At 40.2% G+C, this 17,850-nt stretch overlaps 1 protein-coding gene across 1 annotated transcript; it reads left to right on the plus strand.

Moving 5' to 3' along the window:
• The first annotated feature begins 804 nt into the window (after positions 1 to 804).
• ALDH7A1 (aldehyde dehydrogenase 7 family member A1) lies at positions 805 to 17,287 on the plus strand. The gene is made up of 18 exons (XM_054651932.2): positions 805 to 1,035; positions 1,138 to 1,191; positions 2,178 to 2,243; positions 3,803 to 3,883; positions 6,176 to 6,299; positions 6,906 to 7,038; positions 7,618 to 7,662; positions 7,997 to 8,074; positions 8,931 to 9,028; positions 10,003 to 10,044; positions 11,648 to 11,742; positions 12,593 to 12,677; positions 12,946 to 13,052; positions 14,332 to 14,448; positions 14,885 to 14,982; positions 15,148 to 15,221; positions 15,965 to 16,040; positions 16,793 to 17,287. Exons 1-18 carry the CDS (start codon positions 856 to 858, stop codon positions 16,845 to 16,847), a joined length of 1,608 nt encoding a protein of 535 aa, XP_054507907.2. The 5' UTR covers positions 805 to 855; the 3' UTR covers positions 16,848 to 17,287.
• The last annotated feature ends 563 nt before the right edge of the window (positions 17,288 to 17,850 follow it).

A 17,850-nucleotide genomic window follows, 5' to 3' on the forward strand; every position in this document is an offset into this window, starting at 1 on the left:
TGTTGCATAAGGACAGCTACATGTTTTTTCCCCTTGTTTTGATGCCCCTTGTTCTTATTTCCTGCAGCAATTAGAAACACCTGACTTGGGGACGCCTCTGCCCCTGCCGCTCTGGAAGGGCATATGGAATCACACAGAATCACAGAATGGATTGCGTTGGAAGGGAGCACAGTGGGTCATCTGGTCCAACCTGACTGTTTAAGTGGGGTCATCCCAGGGTACATGGCTCAGATTTGAATCCAGATGGTTATTGAGTATCTCTAGTGAGAGAGACTCCAACTCTCTCTGGGCAATCTGTTCCAGGATTTAGTCACCTGCACAGAAAATTCTTCCTCATGATCAAGTGGAACTTCTCCATCACCAGTTTCTACCTGTTGACTCTCATCCTGTTGCTTGGCACCACTGACCAGAGCCTGGCTCTGTCCTCTTGCCATCCTCCATTCAGACTCTCATAGACATTGATGAGGTCCCATCTCAGTCGTCTCTTCTTGAAAAGCAGCAGAGTGTGGGTGGATTTCGGACAGCACACGGTCTGAGCTGCGCTGCCAGCGCGGGGCAGGGGAGACCCGGTCAGGGAGGCTCGGGCAGGCCCGGTCAGGGGGGCTCGGTCAGGCAGGGTCAGGAGGGCCCGGTCAGGGGTGCTCGGTCAGGCAGGGTCAGGAGGCCTCGGTCAGGGGGACTCGGTCAGGCAGGGTCAGGAAGGCCGAGTCAGGGGGGCCGGGTCAGGGGGCCCGGCGCGGCCAGGCGGGCCAGGCGGGGCGGGGCGGGGGGCGAGGGCGCAGCGCCGCCAATGGCCGCGGGCGGGCGGGGCGCGGCCGCCATTGCCCCGTCCCCCCGCGCTGGCGGCCGCCGGCCATGCTGGGGCTTCGCCGCGCTTTCGCTGCGCTGCTGCCGCTGCCGAGGGCAGGGTCGCCGCCGGCCGCCGCCATGTCCACGCTGCTGATCAGCCAGGAGCGCTACGCGTGGCTGCGGGAGCTGGGGCTGCAGGAGGAGAACCCGGGCGTGTACAACGGGCGCTGGGGCGGCCGCGGGCAGGTGCGGGGGGCGCGGGGGTGGGGGGCGGCGGGGCCTCAGGGGGTCGCGCCCCGTCCCCCGGGGGAAGGGGCCCTGCCCCTCATCGCTCTCGTCCTGCTCTAGGTGGTGACCACGTACTGCCCCGCCAACAACGAGCCCATCGCCAGCGTCCGGCAGGTGAGCGCGGCCGGGGGCAGCACCGGCGCGGCGGGGACGGGCGGGAGCGTCGCCGTCACCGAAGCGGGGCGTCCTGGGGCCTTGGTTTGGGCGCTGCCCCTGCCCGCCACCCGGATGGCGAAGGGCACGAAACTCCCGATTCCACCTCAGGGTCCGTGGGATGTTGAGTCCAGGGCGGCCGCTGGTGCTCGTCGCAGCCAGGGCCTACTGCTGGCAATATGCCTGCGGCTTTCCTGGGAAGAAAAACAGTCTGCCTTTTTCTTTTTTTTTTTTTTTTTCTTTTTTTTTAACTTCTTGTCTCTCCAGCCCTCCGCCTCGCACTCTTGCAAGCGTTGTTGGGAAGAGCAAGGGCTCCTCCCTTCCCTTTTCGTTTGTCCTGAGGGAAGTTGCAGAATAGGGGCAGATTGTGCCTATTTAGTAGGGATGAGAGGCCTGGGAGCAAGTAGTTAGGAGAGCAACATTCAAGTAGTAAATTTGTGAATGTTTTTACTGTAAGAATAGCACTATTGCAGTAATCTACTCCTTTTGTGTATTAGGACTCAACTAACCCTTGATGCCCAGTGATGCTGATGGAGTAGGACATATTTATATATGTGTGTATGTATGTATAGATACAAACATATATAAAACCGTTATTCTATATGGAGCTTCCTTGAACACCTGAATGAAAATTTCTGCTTGTGGTTTTTTTTTCTTTCTTTATTTTTTTTTTGTTTTGTTTGTTTTGGTTTTGGGTGGGTTTTTTGCGGGGTTTTTTGGTGTTTTTTTTTTTTTAATTTAGGCAGCACATGTGCTTTTCATTGACAGTGGCTTCAGATAATTTATAATGTTGGATCCAAATTGTGTCAAGTTACAAGCATCCTATAAAAGTCGCATCCAAGTGAAAGTAGTCTCTATAAAAATATCTTGAGTGGATGCAGAAGCTTTTTTGTGGCATTTCTTTTGGATATTTGATTTTCCTAACTTTGATTTGCTTCTTCATATAGGGTAATTTGGAGGATTATGAAGAAACAGTAAAGAAGGCTAAAGAGGCATGGAAGGTCTGGGCTGATGTAAGTTAATGGAGATTTCTCTTTTATTACAGATCTCTGGCAGAGACAGGCTATTAAATTGCCCCATAAAGTGAAGGTGTAAAAATGTGTTCATACTGTGTGTGGTGCATTAGTGCAAAATTCTGCAATGGAGACCTCAAGAAACAAACCCAGATAGTTTGTGTGTGATACCATTGAGGTACAAAGATGAGGGCATTGACTTGTGGGATGTGTTTGTTTTGAAAACCGTGGCAGATTTACCAAGGCTTGTGCCTGTGTGCTGTTGCCAACAGGTCTGGTGAAGTTCAGAAACCTTGTGGCAAATAAACTGTCCCTGTGCATGTTTCACTTCCTGTCGCCCCCTCTTCTGGGAGAGAACTGTGGAGTATTTGGAGGAGTAACTTGTGTCGATCTTCTTGTTCTCCTGGTGTGGGAAAAACTGCTGGTTATAAGCATGGGGTTTTTTGTTTCACCTGTTGTCTTGGTATTTCACAGAACAGCTGTCTGGTTCAAAAGAATTAGTGTTACGTTGTATATAATAGCTAAGCTATTTTTCCTTAGCAAGCTGTAGTTCCCCATGCAGCCCTACCAGCTGTGTCCAGCCAGCACCCATTCTGTTGATGGCTGTACCAGGCTTGGTTCTTACAGCTACCTGTTGTTTCTTTGGTAGAAGCTGAAACCTGGATTTCAAAAGGTGATGTGCACTCTATGTTTTAGCCAGCAAAACACCTTGTCTGAAGACAACAAAGTTTAGGATAAACAAAACAGCTTCCTCAGGATATGTTAGTGTGGTTTTTTGTTACAATTTGTGAGTATAATGTTGGTAGCTCATGACGTGTTCGGCAATAATCTGAAAGCAATCCAACAGATAAAGAATCACACATCAAATGTTTCTTGAAGGCTTTTCCTCAAAGCTATTTGTTATTAATTTGTGAACTTCGCTGTTTGTAATGAGCTTATTTGAAAGATATTGCCTGTAAAGAGATATGCTTGCATGGTTTATGCATTTTTCTAGTCTTGTTTTTATAGAGAATTGCTTGCATATAGTTTGCAAATTGATCTTGGCTATTGATTATTTTTTACCATACTGGTACCACATTAAAAAAATATATTAAGAGTTGGTGTATGAGCTTAATGTTTTCATGATTGAGGTTTTTGTGTGTCTTAATTTCTGCTAACAAGGTAAATGTCGTACTAAAAGGAAGTTTGAAAGTGTGTTATTAAGTACACTTCAAGGCTCAGAAACCAGTAAGTGCACTTTTATGAAAAATGCTTATTTCTTGAGATGCAGATGATTGGTTGCATTGGGGGTGATGTAGTTGAACAGCAGTAAGAGAATTAATCTGAATGCTTTTGTCAATATTTAGTGAAACTGAAGTTTTGAACAGACAAAATGTTTGTACTGCTATCAGTCTCTGAGGCAGAAAACAGTTTCTTGTAAAGCAGTGCACATGATAAAAATGAACAAGTAACAGCAATCATTGCTTGGTTAATACAAGGACAGAAAGCTAGCAATATATATACAGCAGGAGTTACAGATTTTCAATCTCACATAGATTCTTCTGGGTTTTTTTTACTAGATCCCTGCACCTAAACGTGGAGAAATAGTGCGACAGATTGGTGATGCCCTGAGACAAAAAATCAAAGTTCTAGGAAGCTTGGTAAGGTGTTTTCAGAAGTAGCCTACATTTTTTGGGGGGTGAGGGTGAGTGGTATGTCAAAACTGGTTTTTTTCAGTAATACTAAGTTTTCTCTGCAATACTAACCTTAGTAATTGTTAACTAATTGCTGTTAGCGCCATTAGCATGCCTAATTAACTTTTAATTTTAAAAAGAAGAAAAAAAAAATCATTATGGCATAGGAATGGCATGAAGCTGTGTCAGCTGAGAGTTTGGTTGCTTGTTGAGAAAAGGCTCTTCACCCAGAGGATGTTTGGGCACTGAACAGGCTCCCCAGGGAAGTGGTCACAGCACCAAGCCTGACTGAGCTCAAGAGGCATTTGGCAATGCTCTCAGGCACGTGGTGTGATTCCTGGAGAGAGTGCTGGGCCAGGAGCTGGACTTGATCCTTGTGGGTCCCTTTGAGCTCAGGATATTCTGTGATTCTGTGAATTGACAATTTATAATAGGAAAAGAAAGTTTATTATGGGCTTCTCTGGGATGAGTGGTACACCTGCTTTTTTCCCTCCTGTCTATCAGACAGGGCACTTCCTCATACTAAAAGTATCTTGAAAAAACCTTTCTCTAATACACAGCTTTTAACTTTGAGCTCTTTCTGGTGATCTGCAGGATTTTGCCAAGTGACATGTGGAAATATGAGGCTTCAGAAGTTGAGATGGTCTTAATGAGATGATCTTGCAGTGCCGTGCAGGACATAAAGGCTGAAGGACCACTCCTTTAAAACTCTTGCTTTACTCCTTTTCTTGCTAGGGAAGAAAAGGAGTCAAGTGGGGAACTTCCACTTTCTTTTTGCAGGGCTTGCCTGTCTGTGGTGCTGTTCAGAAACAGCTGTCAGTGAATAACTCCGTGTGTAGTCAAGCCCATATTGTTAACCTTCAAAACCTTGTTCTGCTGTTTCCCTTGATGTTGTCTCCTCAGCACAGTTTCTGTTGTGGAATTAGAGTGCTAACATACTTCTGTATTCAAAAACAATAGAGCTTCCCTGATGAGTGTGGAATACAGAAGTTTGTTCTCTATTCTTGACCAAAACTTATGTCTTCTTGCCATATTTTCTTAGTTTTCCCAAACAGATAATATGTGTGTTCAGCTCTGCTAGGATTGGGGATGAATTTCAGGGTGAAAGAAGTGCAGTAGGTATTCCCGTTTTAGGAATTTGCCTGACTTTAGGATATGTAAAAAGGAGCTGTATAGAAACTCATCTTTGTCATACACTGTAGGAAATTTCCAGCCTCTCCTTGCCATGCCCTGGTGAAGTATCCAGGTGTTTCTACTGCACTTACAGACCCACTGCTGTGTTTCTTAATAGATATGTCTGATGCTGCTCTGTTTTTGGTCACAGATAAGGACTGTTCCTTCTGTCTTGAGATAACCACAGGCATCAGAGAAATACAGTTAGTCGTCTTTATGTTAACTTTCACGTGGAGAGAAAAATCCTGTGGAAATCCTTTGAACCTCATTCATCATTTAACAGCATTTTTAAAGTACAGTCATCACTGTAAAGTGGCAGGTGTTATCTGTATGAAGTCCATATCTAGCTGTCAGAGCATGACCACAAAACTGCATGGAGATAAGTAGGTGATTTTTCAGTTCCCAAATTTTGAGATTTTCTCATTTCTGGACGGCAATATCTTCAAATACCAGATTATTCTTACTGATATATTTCAATGGAGTAAGTCTAACATAATTTTAAGAGGAGGATGTAGTTTAAGGTCAACTTCATGAAAAAAAAAAATTAATAAATTGATCCTAAACATCCCAGGTTACTAAAATACTAAGCATGTAAAAGCATTTTCAGCAGTGTCTGCAAATGAAATCTTTCAAATTTGCTTTGAAATATTGTAAAATGAGTAGTTTGCTTATGAAAAATGTAAGTGGCTGTTTTCTTTTGCTGGAGCAGAGTAATCCCTCTTTTTCAACTTGTTCCTTGCCTGGCCCACAATGCAGGCAAGCCTGCTGTTGTAAATCCAAGGTATTGTTGATAAAAACATATCATTAGTATTGGACCCTCCTATCAGTAGTTTTTTAAAAATTTTTCTCCATTAATTTCCTTTTCTAATTTCTTCCTGTTGTATTGGGATATGACCCTTGTCCAGTTGTCTAGTGTGTTGTTTCTTTAAGTTCTGAATAACTGGGGAAGAGGTGAATCTCCTAATGAAAAAGTGTGTGTTAAAATCTTACTTGATCAGCAGATACACCTGACATTAAGTGGAGACAAAATATATTAGGGATCCAAGGGAATTTTGTAAAATTTTGTCTTACTCTGAATTTTTTCAGGTCTCTTTAGAAATGGGAAAGATTTTTGTCGAGGGTGTTGGAGAAGTGCAGGAGTATGTTGATGTCTGTGACTATGCTGTTGGTTTGTCCCGAATGATTGGTGGACCTATTTTGCCTTCAGAAAGTAAGTATGTGTTATTTTTCTGGTTTTGTTTGTGGAGTTTTTTGGTTTGTGTTTGGTGTTTTTTTCTTAAAAGAAATTAAGATATGGAGGTGTTACTTAAATATACGGTCTTGTAGTGCATCAAGATCTCTGTTCTGTGTGTTATTTAGGGAGCTTTAGGAATAGATGTGGTGGGCAGTAGTGCCAGCTATTGAAGTACCTAATGAAATGACAGATAAGCAAGTCAGTCCATACATTTTCTCTGTTCTTTGAAGCATTAGATTCTCTTTGGTTTTTTAATTGATGAAAGGTGGTAGAGAAAAGTATGTAAAAAGTTTTGAAGTGTACTTAGAAAGGAGAGACATCCTTGTCAGTTATTGATTACCACAAGTCATCATTATGTTTAAAATAATAAAACTTTGTTGTCAGATCATTAGCTTTTTGCACAATCTAGCTAACCTTGATCCAGGTAAGCTGCAGGACACAAATAACACAGCTCTTTGCAAGCTAAGGCTATGGTGGACTGAAGAGTGATGCTAGGTTTCTTGCTTACATATTTTCCCTTTTTAGAAAAACCCCAGACATTAAATGGATGAAAACTGCATTATGTTGTGGCTTTGCTTTCAGGACCTGGCCATGCCCTTATAGAGCAGTGGAATCCTGTTGGGCTGGTGGGAGTCATCACGGCCTTCAACTTCCCCGTGGCAGTTTATGGGTGGAACAGCGCGATTGCAATGATCTGTGGAAACGCTTGCCTCTGGTAAGAGCTATCTGTCCACCTTGCTAACAGTATTCTTAAATTGGAAAGCTGTTAACTCAGGCATGAAATTGCTATCGAGTGTCAGGTGTTTCTGGATATTTGATTCTATCTAGTGTAGGCGTAAATCGTTTTTAGTCAGAGCTTTTTTTAATTTTGTGGTAACCTCTTTTTTGAGGTACTATGGTGCAGATCCATCCAGGACTTAGCCAAATGGCCTATGAATAAAGAACCCAGGGTGAGGTCTTGCAGCAGTGGCAGTTAATATATTCCAAGTTGGTATAGCTAAGATTAAAAATCTAAATAAGTAGCTTTACTTTCTCTCCTATCTCCTAGTTTGCTTTCATCTACCTCCTTCATTCTAAAGTCTGGCCTAGCCATTGTCTACATGGATTTCAGTAGAAGTTCTGAATGCTCAGCTGCAGAAGGAAATGCTTGAGTTCCTGTCTTAATTTGTACCTGAAAACCAGCCTAATCAAAGAGTGCTGTAGATCAGAGACCCTAAAAATTGCTTATTTGAATTATTTCTTATTCTTAAAGAATTAAATAAGAAGATAATGTAAATTTTTTTTCCCTTTCTAGGAAGGGTGCTCCTACAACATCCCTTGTTAGTGTTGCTGTTACAAAGTGAGTTCTGGTTTCTTTCATCTTCATCTCAATAAAAAGGAGAACTTCTCCAAAGAATAAATTTCATAGCGATACTTCCTTTAGGTTTATTGTTACTTTAGATCAACATTTTGAATACTTACTGTGCATTACACATAACATTTATTTTAAAATGCTAAATAAAAGTAGGTCCCTTAAAATAGGTAATTACTAAGTCTTGTAGATCTAATATTAACTCCTGAGAGCAATTACCCCAAACCACTACTACCCCAAAAAACCCCCAGACAGTTCTAATGGTTCATTCCCCATTTGCACTTGTCAGAAATCTCTAACATTTTTACATCTTTGATTCCAGGATAATTGCAAAAGTCTTGGAGGATAACAAGTTGCCTGGAGCAATCTGCTCTCTGGTTTGTGGTGGAGCAGACATTGGGTAGGTAATATTTCTTGTGTTTTGTGAACGTTTATAAATGGAAAAAAATATTCTTTTGAGGTATTTGTGAAGTTATTCTAGTCTCTAGGAATACACATGTTGCTATGATTTTTATCAGCTGGTCTGAAACTCTGGCTCAAGTCCTGCATTAAATATAATACGTATGTCTACTTGCTGTTGTGAGATCAGCTGCAAACAAAGAACTTGTCAGATATTTAATGAAGAGGCATGACTAAGTTTATATTCCACTTCTGCATATGCTTACACCCAAAGAGTACAGCTAATATTAGGTTCCCTTACCATGTTCTTGAGAGTTTTCAATGTATAGTGCCTTTTAGATTAGTTGTGGAGGAGAATAATCCCCCTTTTCCATGTTTGTGAAGAACTCTGCACTTGCTCATAGATGTATATCTGTGCTTGGAAGCTGTACAATCTGAATCACTTTACTTGATTTTTACTATGAGGAAATCCCCAGTACAAATGTATATTCAGATATATCTTTTGAGTACTTTAAGAGAAGACAAAGCATATGGCAAACATTAAAAAAGTCATAGATTTGCATGTTTTCTTGTGGATCATAACAATTGGAACTAATCTCACAATATACTTTAGACTGAATGTCAGTGTTACTACAGGTGATGCTTTTTTGGCCTGAAAAGGTGGATGGAAACAGCCTTGTTCCTTTTTTTCTGGCTAAGGGGAAGCTGTCCTGCCATTAGCTCAGTTGCCTGATGTTTCAAAGAAACTCTAGCTTTAAAGCTCTCCCTGGTTGAAGCTGATGTATGTGGAAGGTGCAAGCTGCTTTTCTGTCTGCATTTCTTTTGTTGAACACAGTGCTTTGTGTCCCATTGTGCAGGACAGCAATGGCTAGAGATGAGAGAATGGACCTCTTGTCCTTCACTGGCAGCACAAAAGTGGGCAAACAAGTAGCACTTATGGTTCAGGAGAGATTTGGTGAGTCTGTGGGTTCTTCTCTATTTATTTCCGTGTTTGGTGAAGGCAGCAGTGCCCCATAAGATTTTAAAATAACAGTAACACAGTTTTCAGCTGTGTTACTTTTTTTTTTTTTTGTCTTGGATAAATGGGAGTTTCAAACTGCTCGTAGATACATACGGCATTTTCAGTTAGTTCTGTTACAATTCAGGTTTTTTTTTCCAGTTTATCTGCAAATCCATAGTCTTACAATTAGTGTGAGGAGGGGTGTAGTGGTGTCCATTAGTGTTTAGTTGTATGGGGATTGTTAGGGTGAACAACCAGGGCTTATGGTCTTTTGCCAATGTGAATAGAATACATAAATACAGTCCCCCTCACCTTTTACTCCTGATAAATATAATGATGATTTTGGAGGTGCTGTTTTTGTTGCAGATATTTAAGTGTATAGGCAAGAATCTCAGCTGCTAGATTCTTACTTCTTACTTTATGAGCAGCACCTTGCAAACATATTTTTTTGTTTTATACATTTGAAGTTCATGCAAGTGTAAAAAAGCCCCCCAGAAACCAGAACAGATAGCAAATATTCACCCAGATGCAGGTTGTGATTTTTTGTCTCAGATTGTAGATAAACAGAAATAAATGAGCTTAGTTAAATTTTGTGTGCATTTTGATCTTTGTAGGACCTTATTCTTTATCTATGTCATACTATTTATGCTGCAACTTTTTCCTGTTTCAATTTTTTTCTTTCCAGTGCTATTTTTTTGCCTTTTTAAACTTCATTGTGTCATAACTGCTGTGCATCTTCATGACATGTGATAGATGTAGTATTTGGTGTAATTTTCTGCTTTGACTAGACTCTGATCTCTAAAATGTTTTGTTTATCCTTAAAAATATGTTTCATGAAGCTTAGCTCCAGTTAGAGGTAGTCTCATTGACTGAGGTACAATGAATACATATGGCCATGGTTTAACTTATTTTTTTGTGTTTTTCATTAGGTCGAAGCCTGCTGGAATTGGGAGGAAACAATGCCATTATTGGTAATATGCTGTAGAAATATAGTCCCATAGATGATATTTGGAAGCTAGTATTCATAGCAAATATTCATCGCTAATTGTCACATTTTTTTTGTTTCTTTTATTTGTTTCCCCCCCCAGCCCTGGGCTTTTAAAAGTACGTCTAGTTTGTGTAGAATAATAGAATGTTGTGGGATTTTTCCGTCTTTGGTATTGTGGAGGGAGCAGTGTTTTGAGACAAAAAGTAAGATTCCAAGGTCTCTTAAGTAATCAGTGTTGAAGAGGAGAATGAGAGAAGCAGTAAGCTTCAATAATGGGTTGTGGACAATGTTAAACTAAGTAAGTTTGATTATAGGATAGTTTTAGTTGTAGAATCATTAAGGGAAAGACCTTTAAGATTGAGTTTAGCTCTTAACCCAGCAACAGCATATTCATCACTAAACCATGTCCCCATGTGCCTCATACCTTCTGGATGCTTCCATCCATAATAACTCCACCATTTTCCTGGGAAATGCCTGTCTGCACTCTATATATAATCTTGTGAACACTACACTTTTAGCATTTTAGAGTATAAGTATATATATATATAAAAAGTATAAGGTCCTCATGATACTTGAAAGAAAAGCATAAAGGTATTTATTTCAGTAGCACATTTTTCAGGTTTAAGTACCTTAGGGTATGATCCAGTTCCTAGAAAAACAACAAATACTACAAGGCTGAGCAACATTGCAGAAAGAATATATAAGCTCAATAAATACCTAAATTGCTGTCCTGTTGTGCTGTTGCCTTTTGTTTCACCTTTCTAATATTCTGGACAAATGTGCTTATTTACATATATATAGTCTTTTGAAGTACAAACATGATGCTACATCATCTACTCTTTTGAAAATCACATTTGAGCAGGTCCTTCTTTTTTTCTATGCTGCTTTGTAGCCAGCAGTATAAACTTGTTTTATGCTTGAAAATTGTTTATTTTTTAATGTTAAAGTCCTGTTTTTTTGGGAATTGACTTTGAATGATCACATAATCATTGTTTGGCTGGACTTCATCCCAAACTTCATAAAGGTTTTGGATGCTTAAGAGACTTTTTTTGGGACTGGTTAAGCCAAGTAATATTTTGGGGATTGTTTGAGCTTTATAAAGCATCTCAATGTCTTCTAGCCAGATGTATTTGTTCAGCTCATTGTACATTTTATATTACTGTACACCTGTGTGTTTTAGCTGTGCTTTTTGCAAGGCCATGTGGATACACTTTATGATTGTTACTTTATGCTGATAAACTTCTCAGTGAGGGACAGATTGGAGAAATGGCAAGAAATTGCTTGTGGTTTCCTGAATTAAAAGGAAGCTAGAATTATTTGCAAACTTTATTGCAAAAGGCTCCTTTCAGTAGTTCAAACCTATAGTTATGTCCAATTGCATGTGACTAATTCCAGCTACAGAGAAATAGTAGGAGTTTCAAGGTGTTTCTTTGTATCTTACCATGCTGTGCAACTGTTCCAACTACTGCAACTATTCCTAAAGATTCTTGACCAACCTGTCAGTTTCTAATATTGTTTAGCATCTTAAGTCTTGTGAACTGCCTGTTTACTCGAGTAACATGCTCATATTTTAATTTTTTTTAAAGTGTTTGAAGATGCAGATCTGAACCTAGTCATTCCATCTGCTCTATTTGCTGCTGTGGGAACAGCAGGTCAGAGGTGCACAACTGCTAGAAGGCTGGTGAGTAAATGTGTATTGTCTGGTTTGGGTAGCTCTGAATTTTAACTTAATTCCAGATTGGCTCAGAAAATGACTAACAATTCCTAATATTGTGAAGAGCAACAAATAATATTTGAAACGCGCTTTTATTTTTTCAAAAAAAGTATGTTAGGAAAATAAGAACATAGTTTTATTCCAGTGTAATTCTAGCTCTAAACATTTTCTTTTTATGTATTTCTAAATGTGTTTTAAGTCAGGACAATAGTACTTGGCAAAGTTTTGTATTTCTGTTTTCATTGCCAGAGCTTTGCTTGTGACTGCTACAAATTTTGGTTCAGTGTTTATATTGCAGCAAAGCAAGCGTGTGTGTTACCTACTTTGTTATTAATTCTTAGCCAATCATTTTCAACAAATTCAACAGTGTTATAGTGTCAGTGTCTGTCTTGTCACTGTTGGGTTGATTCAGTAAGTATTAGGTAAAATGGATGGGGGTAAATTGATTCAGGTGTATTGGATGGGCAGTGATTCCTCAAACTGGAGCAATAAAATTTCTGGAATGTTTGTTCTAGAACACTAAATTGAAATGTTTACAGTGCACATTGATAGTACTGATCTGAGATGGGGTAAAATTAAAACAGATTTTTGTTTCTTGGCTTGTTTTAAATTTTTATGATGAAGGTTTTATATCTTCATTTTCTGGTGTTAGTGCTGTTTCTGAGGCCTTGGCCTCTGTCTCTTTTTAATTTTTGGATTTGCTGAATATGAACAACAGTATTTCCATTCTTTCATTCAGCTCCCTTCAAAGTGCAGTAGTACTTCAGGAGTAGTTACATAGGCTGCGCTATCTTACAACTTTCTTACCGTGTTTTAGTTTCTCCATGAAAGCATCCATGATGAGGTGGTGGCAAAGCTTGCCAAGGCCTATGCCCAGGTCCGCATCGGTGATCCATGGGATTGTAAGTAGCTATTTCCATCTCATGGGTTTAGGAAACAAGTTGCTGTTGGTTTCCTTCTGTTTAAATTCTGAAGTGATTATAGATCCAAATTATCTAAGTTTAGCAATTTACCAGGGGGTGGAAATAGCTGGTTTCATTTAGAATACAGACTCAGAAAGGAAGATGAAGAGTCTGGCTAATACTGCTCATCCTGGACAGATTAAACAGTTAATTCTAAGATAAGAATATTTGCAAATATACACAGTTTTGATTCTGAATCTTTTTGCAGCTGACACTCTGTATGGACCTCTTCATACCAAAGAAGCAGTGAAAATGTTCCTTGATGCTGTAGAACAAGCAAAACAACAAGGTGGCTCTGTGGTCTGTGGTGGAAAGGTGACTTAACTTTTATTTTCCCTGCTACAGGTTGTGCTCTAGGAAAAAAAATACAGTAACATGATAGATTAGGCTAAACTTGCACTTCCGCTTGTCCTGTCAGCCACTACAGGATGTTTGGTTAGTCAGATTGAGAATTGTTTGAATTGGAATCCTGTCTTCAGGGTAAAGGCAATTCTACTTGGAAGCTACTCTTACACCACTCCCCAGATGCAAGTGTATTAAATATTAGGCCCCGAATGTTTCAGGGTGTGTCCTGCCCGGCTTTGTCTGGCCTCGCTGCTAGACCAAAGGCAGCAGCTGTGGTGTTTTTACCCCAGAGATACCTTTGGCCGGCTGGATGCTGCAGCTGGGCACTCGGAACAAATCCAGGCAAAGTAGGAACTCAGTTTACCTCTGGTGGAAAAGGTTCAGGCGATGGTGAAGAGAAAAGGAGCGGGTTCTGCCGAGGAGCTTAAATCCAGTGTTTTATTGTAGCATGGTAGACTTCTGAATGTGGTAACAGCTCTCAGACAGACAGACACCCGGCCACATGGTCTTCTGTCCTTTTAAGCCCTGGGGACAGGGGGAGGGAAGGGACAGGTGAGGGCCAACCAGGTGTGAGCAGGGGAAGGGTCAGGGGATGTGGACGCTAGGACAAACCAATGAGCCCAGGCCTGGGGGGCATCTGCCAATCACACGACGCCTTGCTGGAAGGTGAAGATTAGTGGACAGCTCCCAGGCAGGAGGGCAAAGGGAGAGGGGGAAAGGTTGGCGCACCTGAGAGGGATGGGATAGGTGAGACAGGAAACCACACTGCAACACAAGTGATAGTGAAAATAAAAAAAACCCAAACGGTGAATGTCAAACATGTACAAAAGGAAAATTGCAGTTCTGTCCCTCACAATATCTAGCTTGAGGAAATACTGGAGATAGAAGACAACCATTTGTACATCTTAATCATATAGGATGTTTAATTCTCATTGACTTATTGTTCTGGGGCTTCTTGTCTTTCATTTGCAACCTCTATATACTTTAAAATTCTAAGTAGCTTACAAGTAGGAGAAAGGAAGTTTCAGCTGCTAGACATTACAACTTGATTATATCTTTAGAGGACATAAGTTGTGCTTATATATTTTAAATACTTAAATAAGTAAAATTTAAGTTACTCATCCTATCTGGCCTTCTGTTTCTGATTTCTCAACTATAGTGGTCAGACCGTGTAAGATTCCTTTTCTACACAAATACTAAGCTGGATGCTGATTGGAACTTACTTGGTTATTTTTTATTTATTTTGAAGGTTATAAATCGCCCTGGGAACTATGTTGAACCAACCATTGTGACTGGCCTTCCTCATAACGCGCCCATTGTCCACACTGAGACGTTTGCCCCCATATTGTATGTGCTGAAATTTAAGGTAAAATAACAGTGGTGAAACAAGTGTCAAGGATGGTAACAGTAGAGTGACAAGAGAGAAATCAGACATGTGTCACATCTATACAGTTGTCCCAGCACTTCAAGAAGTGGTGGCTCTTGTTCTGCACTGTGAGATAGCCACTGTTCAACTCAGTGTAGCTCTATTTCTGTGAAGAGCGCTGGAGTTACGACGAGATACAGGAACAGATTGCTGTTGCTAGTGTTCATGGTCAGTACTGTTCACATCTGTTCAAAAGCAGACTGTGTTCTGTGCAGGAGTGGAGGTATTGCTGACGTGGCACATATGTATTTGCCCAGTGCCCTTCTGTACGTTTGCATTATGGCTGTGGTTTGTTGGGTTTTTTCTCACAGAGCTTCTTTGTAACTGCTTTGCTTTGGATAGTCATGGCTTAACCATTGACACATGCTTCTTCTAGGAGGAAGAGGAGGTTTTTGCGTGGAATAATGAAGTAAAACAAGGTCTTTCCAGCAGTATCTTTACCAAGGATTTGGGAAGGATTTTCCGCTGGCTAGGGTATAATTTATATTATTTTTTTACTTTCCTGAGGTACATAAGATTAGTCTTTCATGTCTTTTGTAAACCTCTGCATAATGCTAGTTGAGCATTTTACAGCCCTCATTGTAGGGAGGCAACCTTTCCTGATCCTAAGGAGGAATTATACCTGATCTTTGTTTGTAGGCCAAAGGGATCTGACTGTGGCATTGTGAATGTTAACATCCCAACCAGTGGAGCTGAGATTGGAGGTGCTTTTGGTATGTTACTTGTGCTTTGTCAAGGTTCTAATCAGTCAATTTAGATGACTAAATGTGATGAAATCAAAGTTAATTTTGAATCATACTGCTTTAGCAGAAAACAGATATTGACTAGCAGTTAGATTTAAACTTTTTAAAATAGCTGTATTAGGTTTTTAAAATTCCATGTGTTATTTCCTTCTCCTCCTCTCCACCAAAGGAATGTTACTCAGATATATATTCTGGAGGTATTTAAAGATATGGCCAGGTGGAAAACTATATAAAAGTTTTAATTAAAACAATCTTGGGCAATTCTGTGTCTATTGGTAAGTTTATATAAGATGTATGGCATGTAGCATTATTGTCAGAAAATCTTATAATAAAAAATTTTGCCTTTTTTTCCCTTTTTTTATATACTTAGGGAACTAAGAGGGTGGAAGAAGCATTAACCTTACCATTTAAGTAGTACAAGAACCAGCACATTCTTGTACTCTTGTCTTGTGTTAAGACAAATGTTTTTAAAACAAGGTCCTCTAGTGCCACCATGAAGGGATTTTGAACTTCAGGGAGATATTTTTTTTACGTCAAGCATGAAGAGAAAGCTAGCTGTGTGTGTTGTGTGGGATGGTAATTTAATTCAGATATAGGACAAGGAAAAGGAATCGTTTTTCCCATGTACTTTTATAAAAATGTCTTACCTCGTGGAATTAGTCCAGATTGCCATATCCAAAAATAGGTTTTAATTTAAAATGTTTTTGCTACAGGTGGTGAAAAGCACACTGGTGGGGGAAGAGAATCTGGAAGTGATTCATGGAAACTTTATATGAGACGGTCTACTTGGTAAGACAGACAAATAAATTTAAATTACAGATGAACTTCCCCAAGTTCAAAACATATAAATCTTTGGCTACAAGGCTACTGTCTTTACTGAATGTGAGATAACCATCTATAAGTGTAATTGCTTTTTCTTCACATTCATAGCTAAAGAACATTGGAAGGGTTTTTATAAAGACATTTTTTTTAACTTTTCAAAGGAAAAAAATAAGGTGGTTTTGGGTTTTCCCTCACCATTGGTTGATTTTAAATTCTTCTGAAAAATGCTTGAAACTTGTCAGGAAATACACTGAGTTGCAGCCACAGTGAGGGGCCACCACTATTGCCTCTGGTAGGTGATTCAGCTATATATTGGTTATCTATCCACAAATCTCCTGACAGCCAATAGTGGATGAGCATTAGTGTTCTCTGCTAACTTCCATAGCCCTTACCTGTGCTATCTTTTTTTTTTCCATGCAAAGACTTATGAACATGAGAAATCCCACCTCGATTTTTCTATCTGGATGTTCTGCTAGTAAGGGATTAAATACATAAAGAGAAGTAAGATCCTCCATAAAGGAAGAGAAAATGGCAAATGTTGTCTTTTCCTGTACATGGTTACTATATTGAAAACTGGAGTAAAGTTAGTTCATAATTTTAAGTAGGCAAACTGCTTTAGAGAAGTCTTGTTTAGATATAACAGCTTATAGATAACAAGTGTACTGCACAGTCTGTCTCAGTGATTAAGTCTGGTCTCTAAGTTGTTGTTTCTCTTTCAGTACAATCAACTACAGCAAAGATTTGCCCTTGGCTCAAGGAATCAAGTTTCAGTAACAACCTTATGAGTGGCTGTGCTATGAACCATCCTAGAATTTCTGAATCAAGCAGCTCCTAAGCATCATGGGGATAAAAATTAATTACATGAAACCAATTCTGTCAGAAAATCAGCTACTCTTAAATTGCTTCACTTTCTATGAATGTATTTACTAATTTAGTCTTCAGATCAGAAGTCTGTGGTCTTTGGGAGGAAGGGAGGGTGACTGAAACTAACCACCTTGGGTCCAGGTGGCCTGGTTAACCTGTTGCCTTAACACTGTATTTCAGTACTAACACTGCCTCTATCCCCTCCCCACCTTTTGCTGATATTTCCAGCTACGACATCTGTGTTTCAAGCTGTGTGCCAAGTTTCTTGCAGTACCAGTTACTGGGGGATATTTGGGAACCAGTACAGGGCTATTTTTCAATGAATAAATAAAGGTACATTTTGTGAAATATCTTGGGCTTCTCATTTGTTTTACTGGTTTTGAGCAGGAATATTCAGAGGACTATCCATTTTCACACACTGAGTTGCTAGCTGGGAAAAGAATCTTTGGGCTAAAAGTTCTGCTTTAGTTTTCCTGCCTCTCCAGAAAGGAGACTTTCAGGATACGTTTGGGAGATAGAGGTCTACTGTAGTGTCTTGGAATCTCATTTAACACTTGAAGGGGTTACAGCCAATTCAGGTTGTCCATATCAGGTTGTGATACCCTACAAGCAGACTGGCTGGAGATGAGACCTGGAGATGCAGTCAGAGGAAATACTTTTCTAGGGAAAGACATATTGTTTACTTGTGTTTCACCTCAAATGAGAGTTTCTTTTGGCCACTGGAGACCACAGGTAACAACAGCTCATTTAGGAACCTTGCTCAGGACTCAGGATGAGAAAAGACACAGTGCTATTAGACTCTAAATCTATTGGACACTTTAGCTTTCCACAGAGGAATTTCTGAGGACCTTAATGTATTGTTTCTGGGGATTTCTTTTCTTCTCAATGTTATATACCAAATTTCCACTATCTC

Source organism: Agelaius phoeniceus, chromosome Z (assembly GCF_051311805.1).
Source record: "Agelaius phoeniceus isolate bAgePho1 chromosome Z, bAgePho1.hap1, whole genome shotgun sequence".
NCBI classification, from domain to species: domain Eukaryota; kingdom Metazoa; phylum Chordata; class Aves; order Passeriformes; family Icteridae; genus Agelaius; species Agelaius phoeniceus.

What these genes read in the sequence shown, in the direction of transcription:
- ALDH7A1 (XM_054651932.2), top strand. Translation starts at nt 856, where the DNA reads ATGCTGGGGCTTCGCCGCGCTTTCGCTGCGCTGCTGCCGCTGCCGAGG. An exon ending in TGTGGTGGAGCAGACATTGG is followed by an intron (nt 8,075 to 8,930) that starts GTAGGTAATATT and finishes CCCATTGTGCAG; the next exon opens with GACAGCAATGGCTAGAGATG. An exon ending in TATGGTTCAGGAGAGATTTG is followed by an intron (nt 9,029 to 10,002) that starts GTGAGTCTGTGG and finishes GTTTTTCATTAG; the next exon opens with GTCGAAGCCTGCTGGAATTG.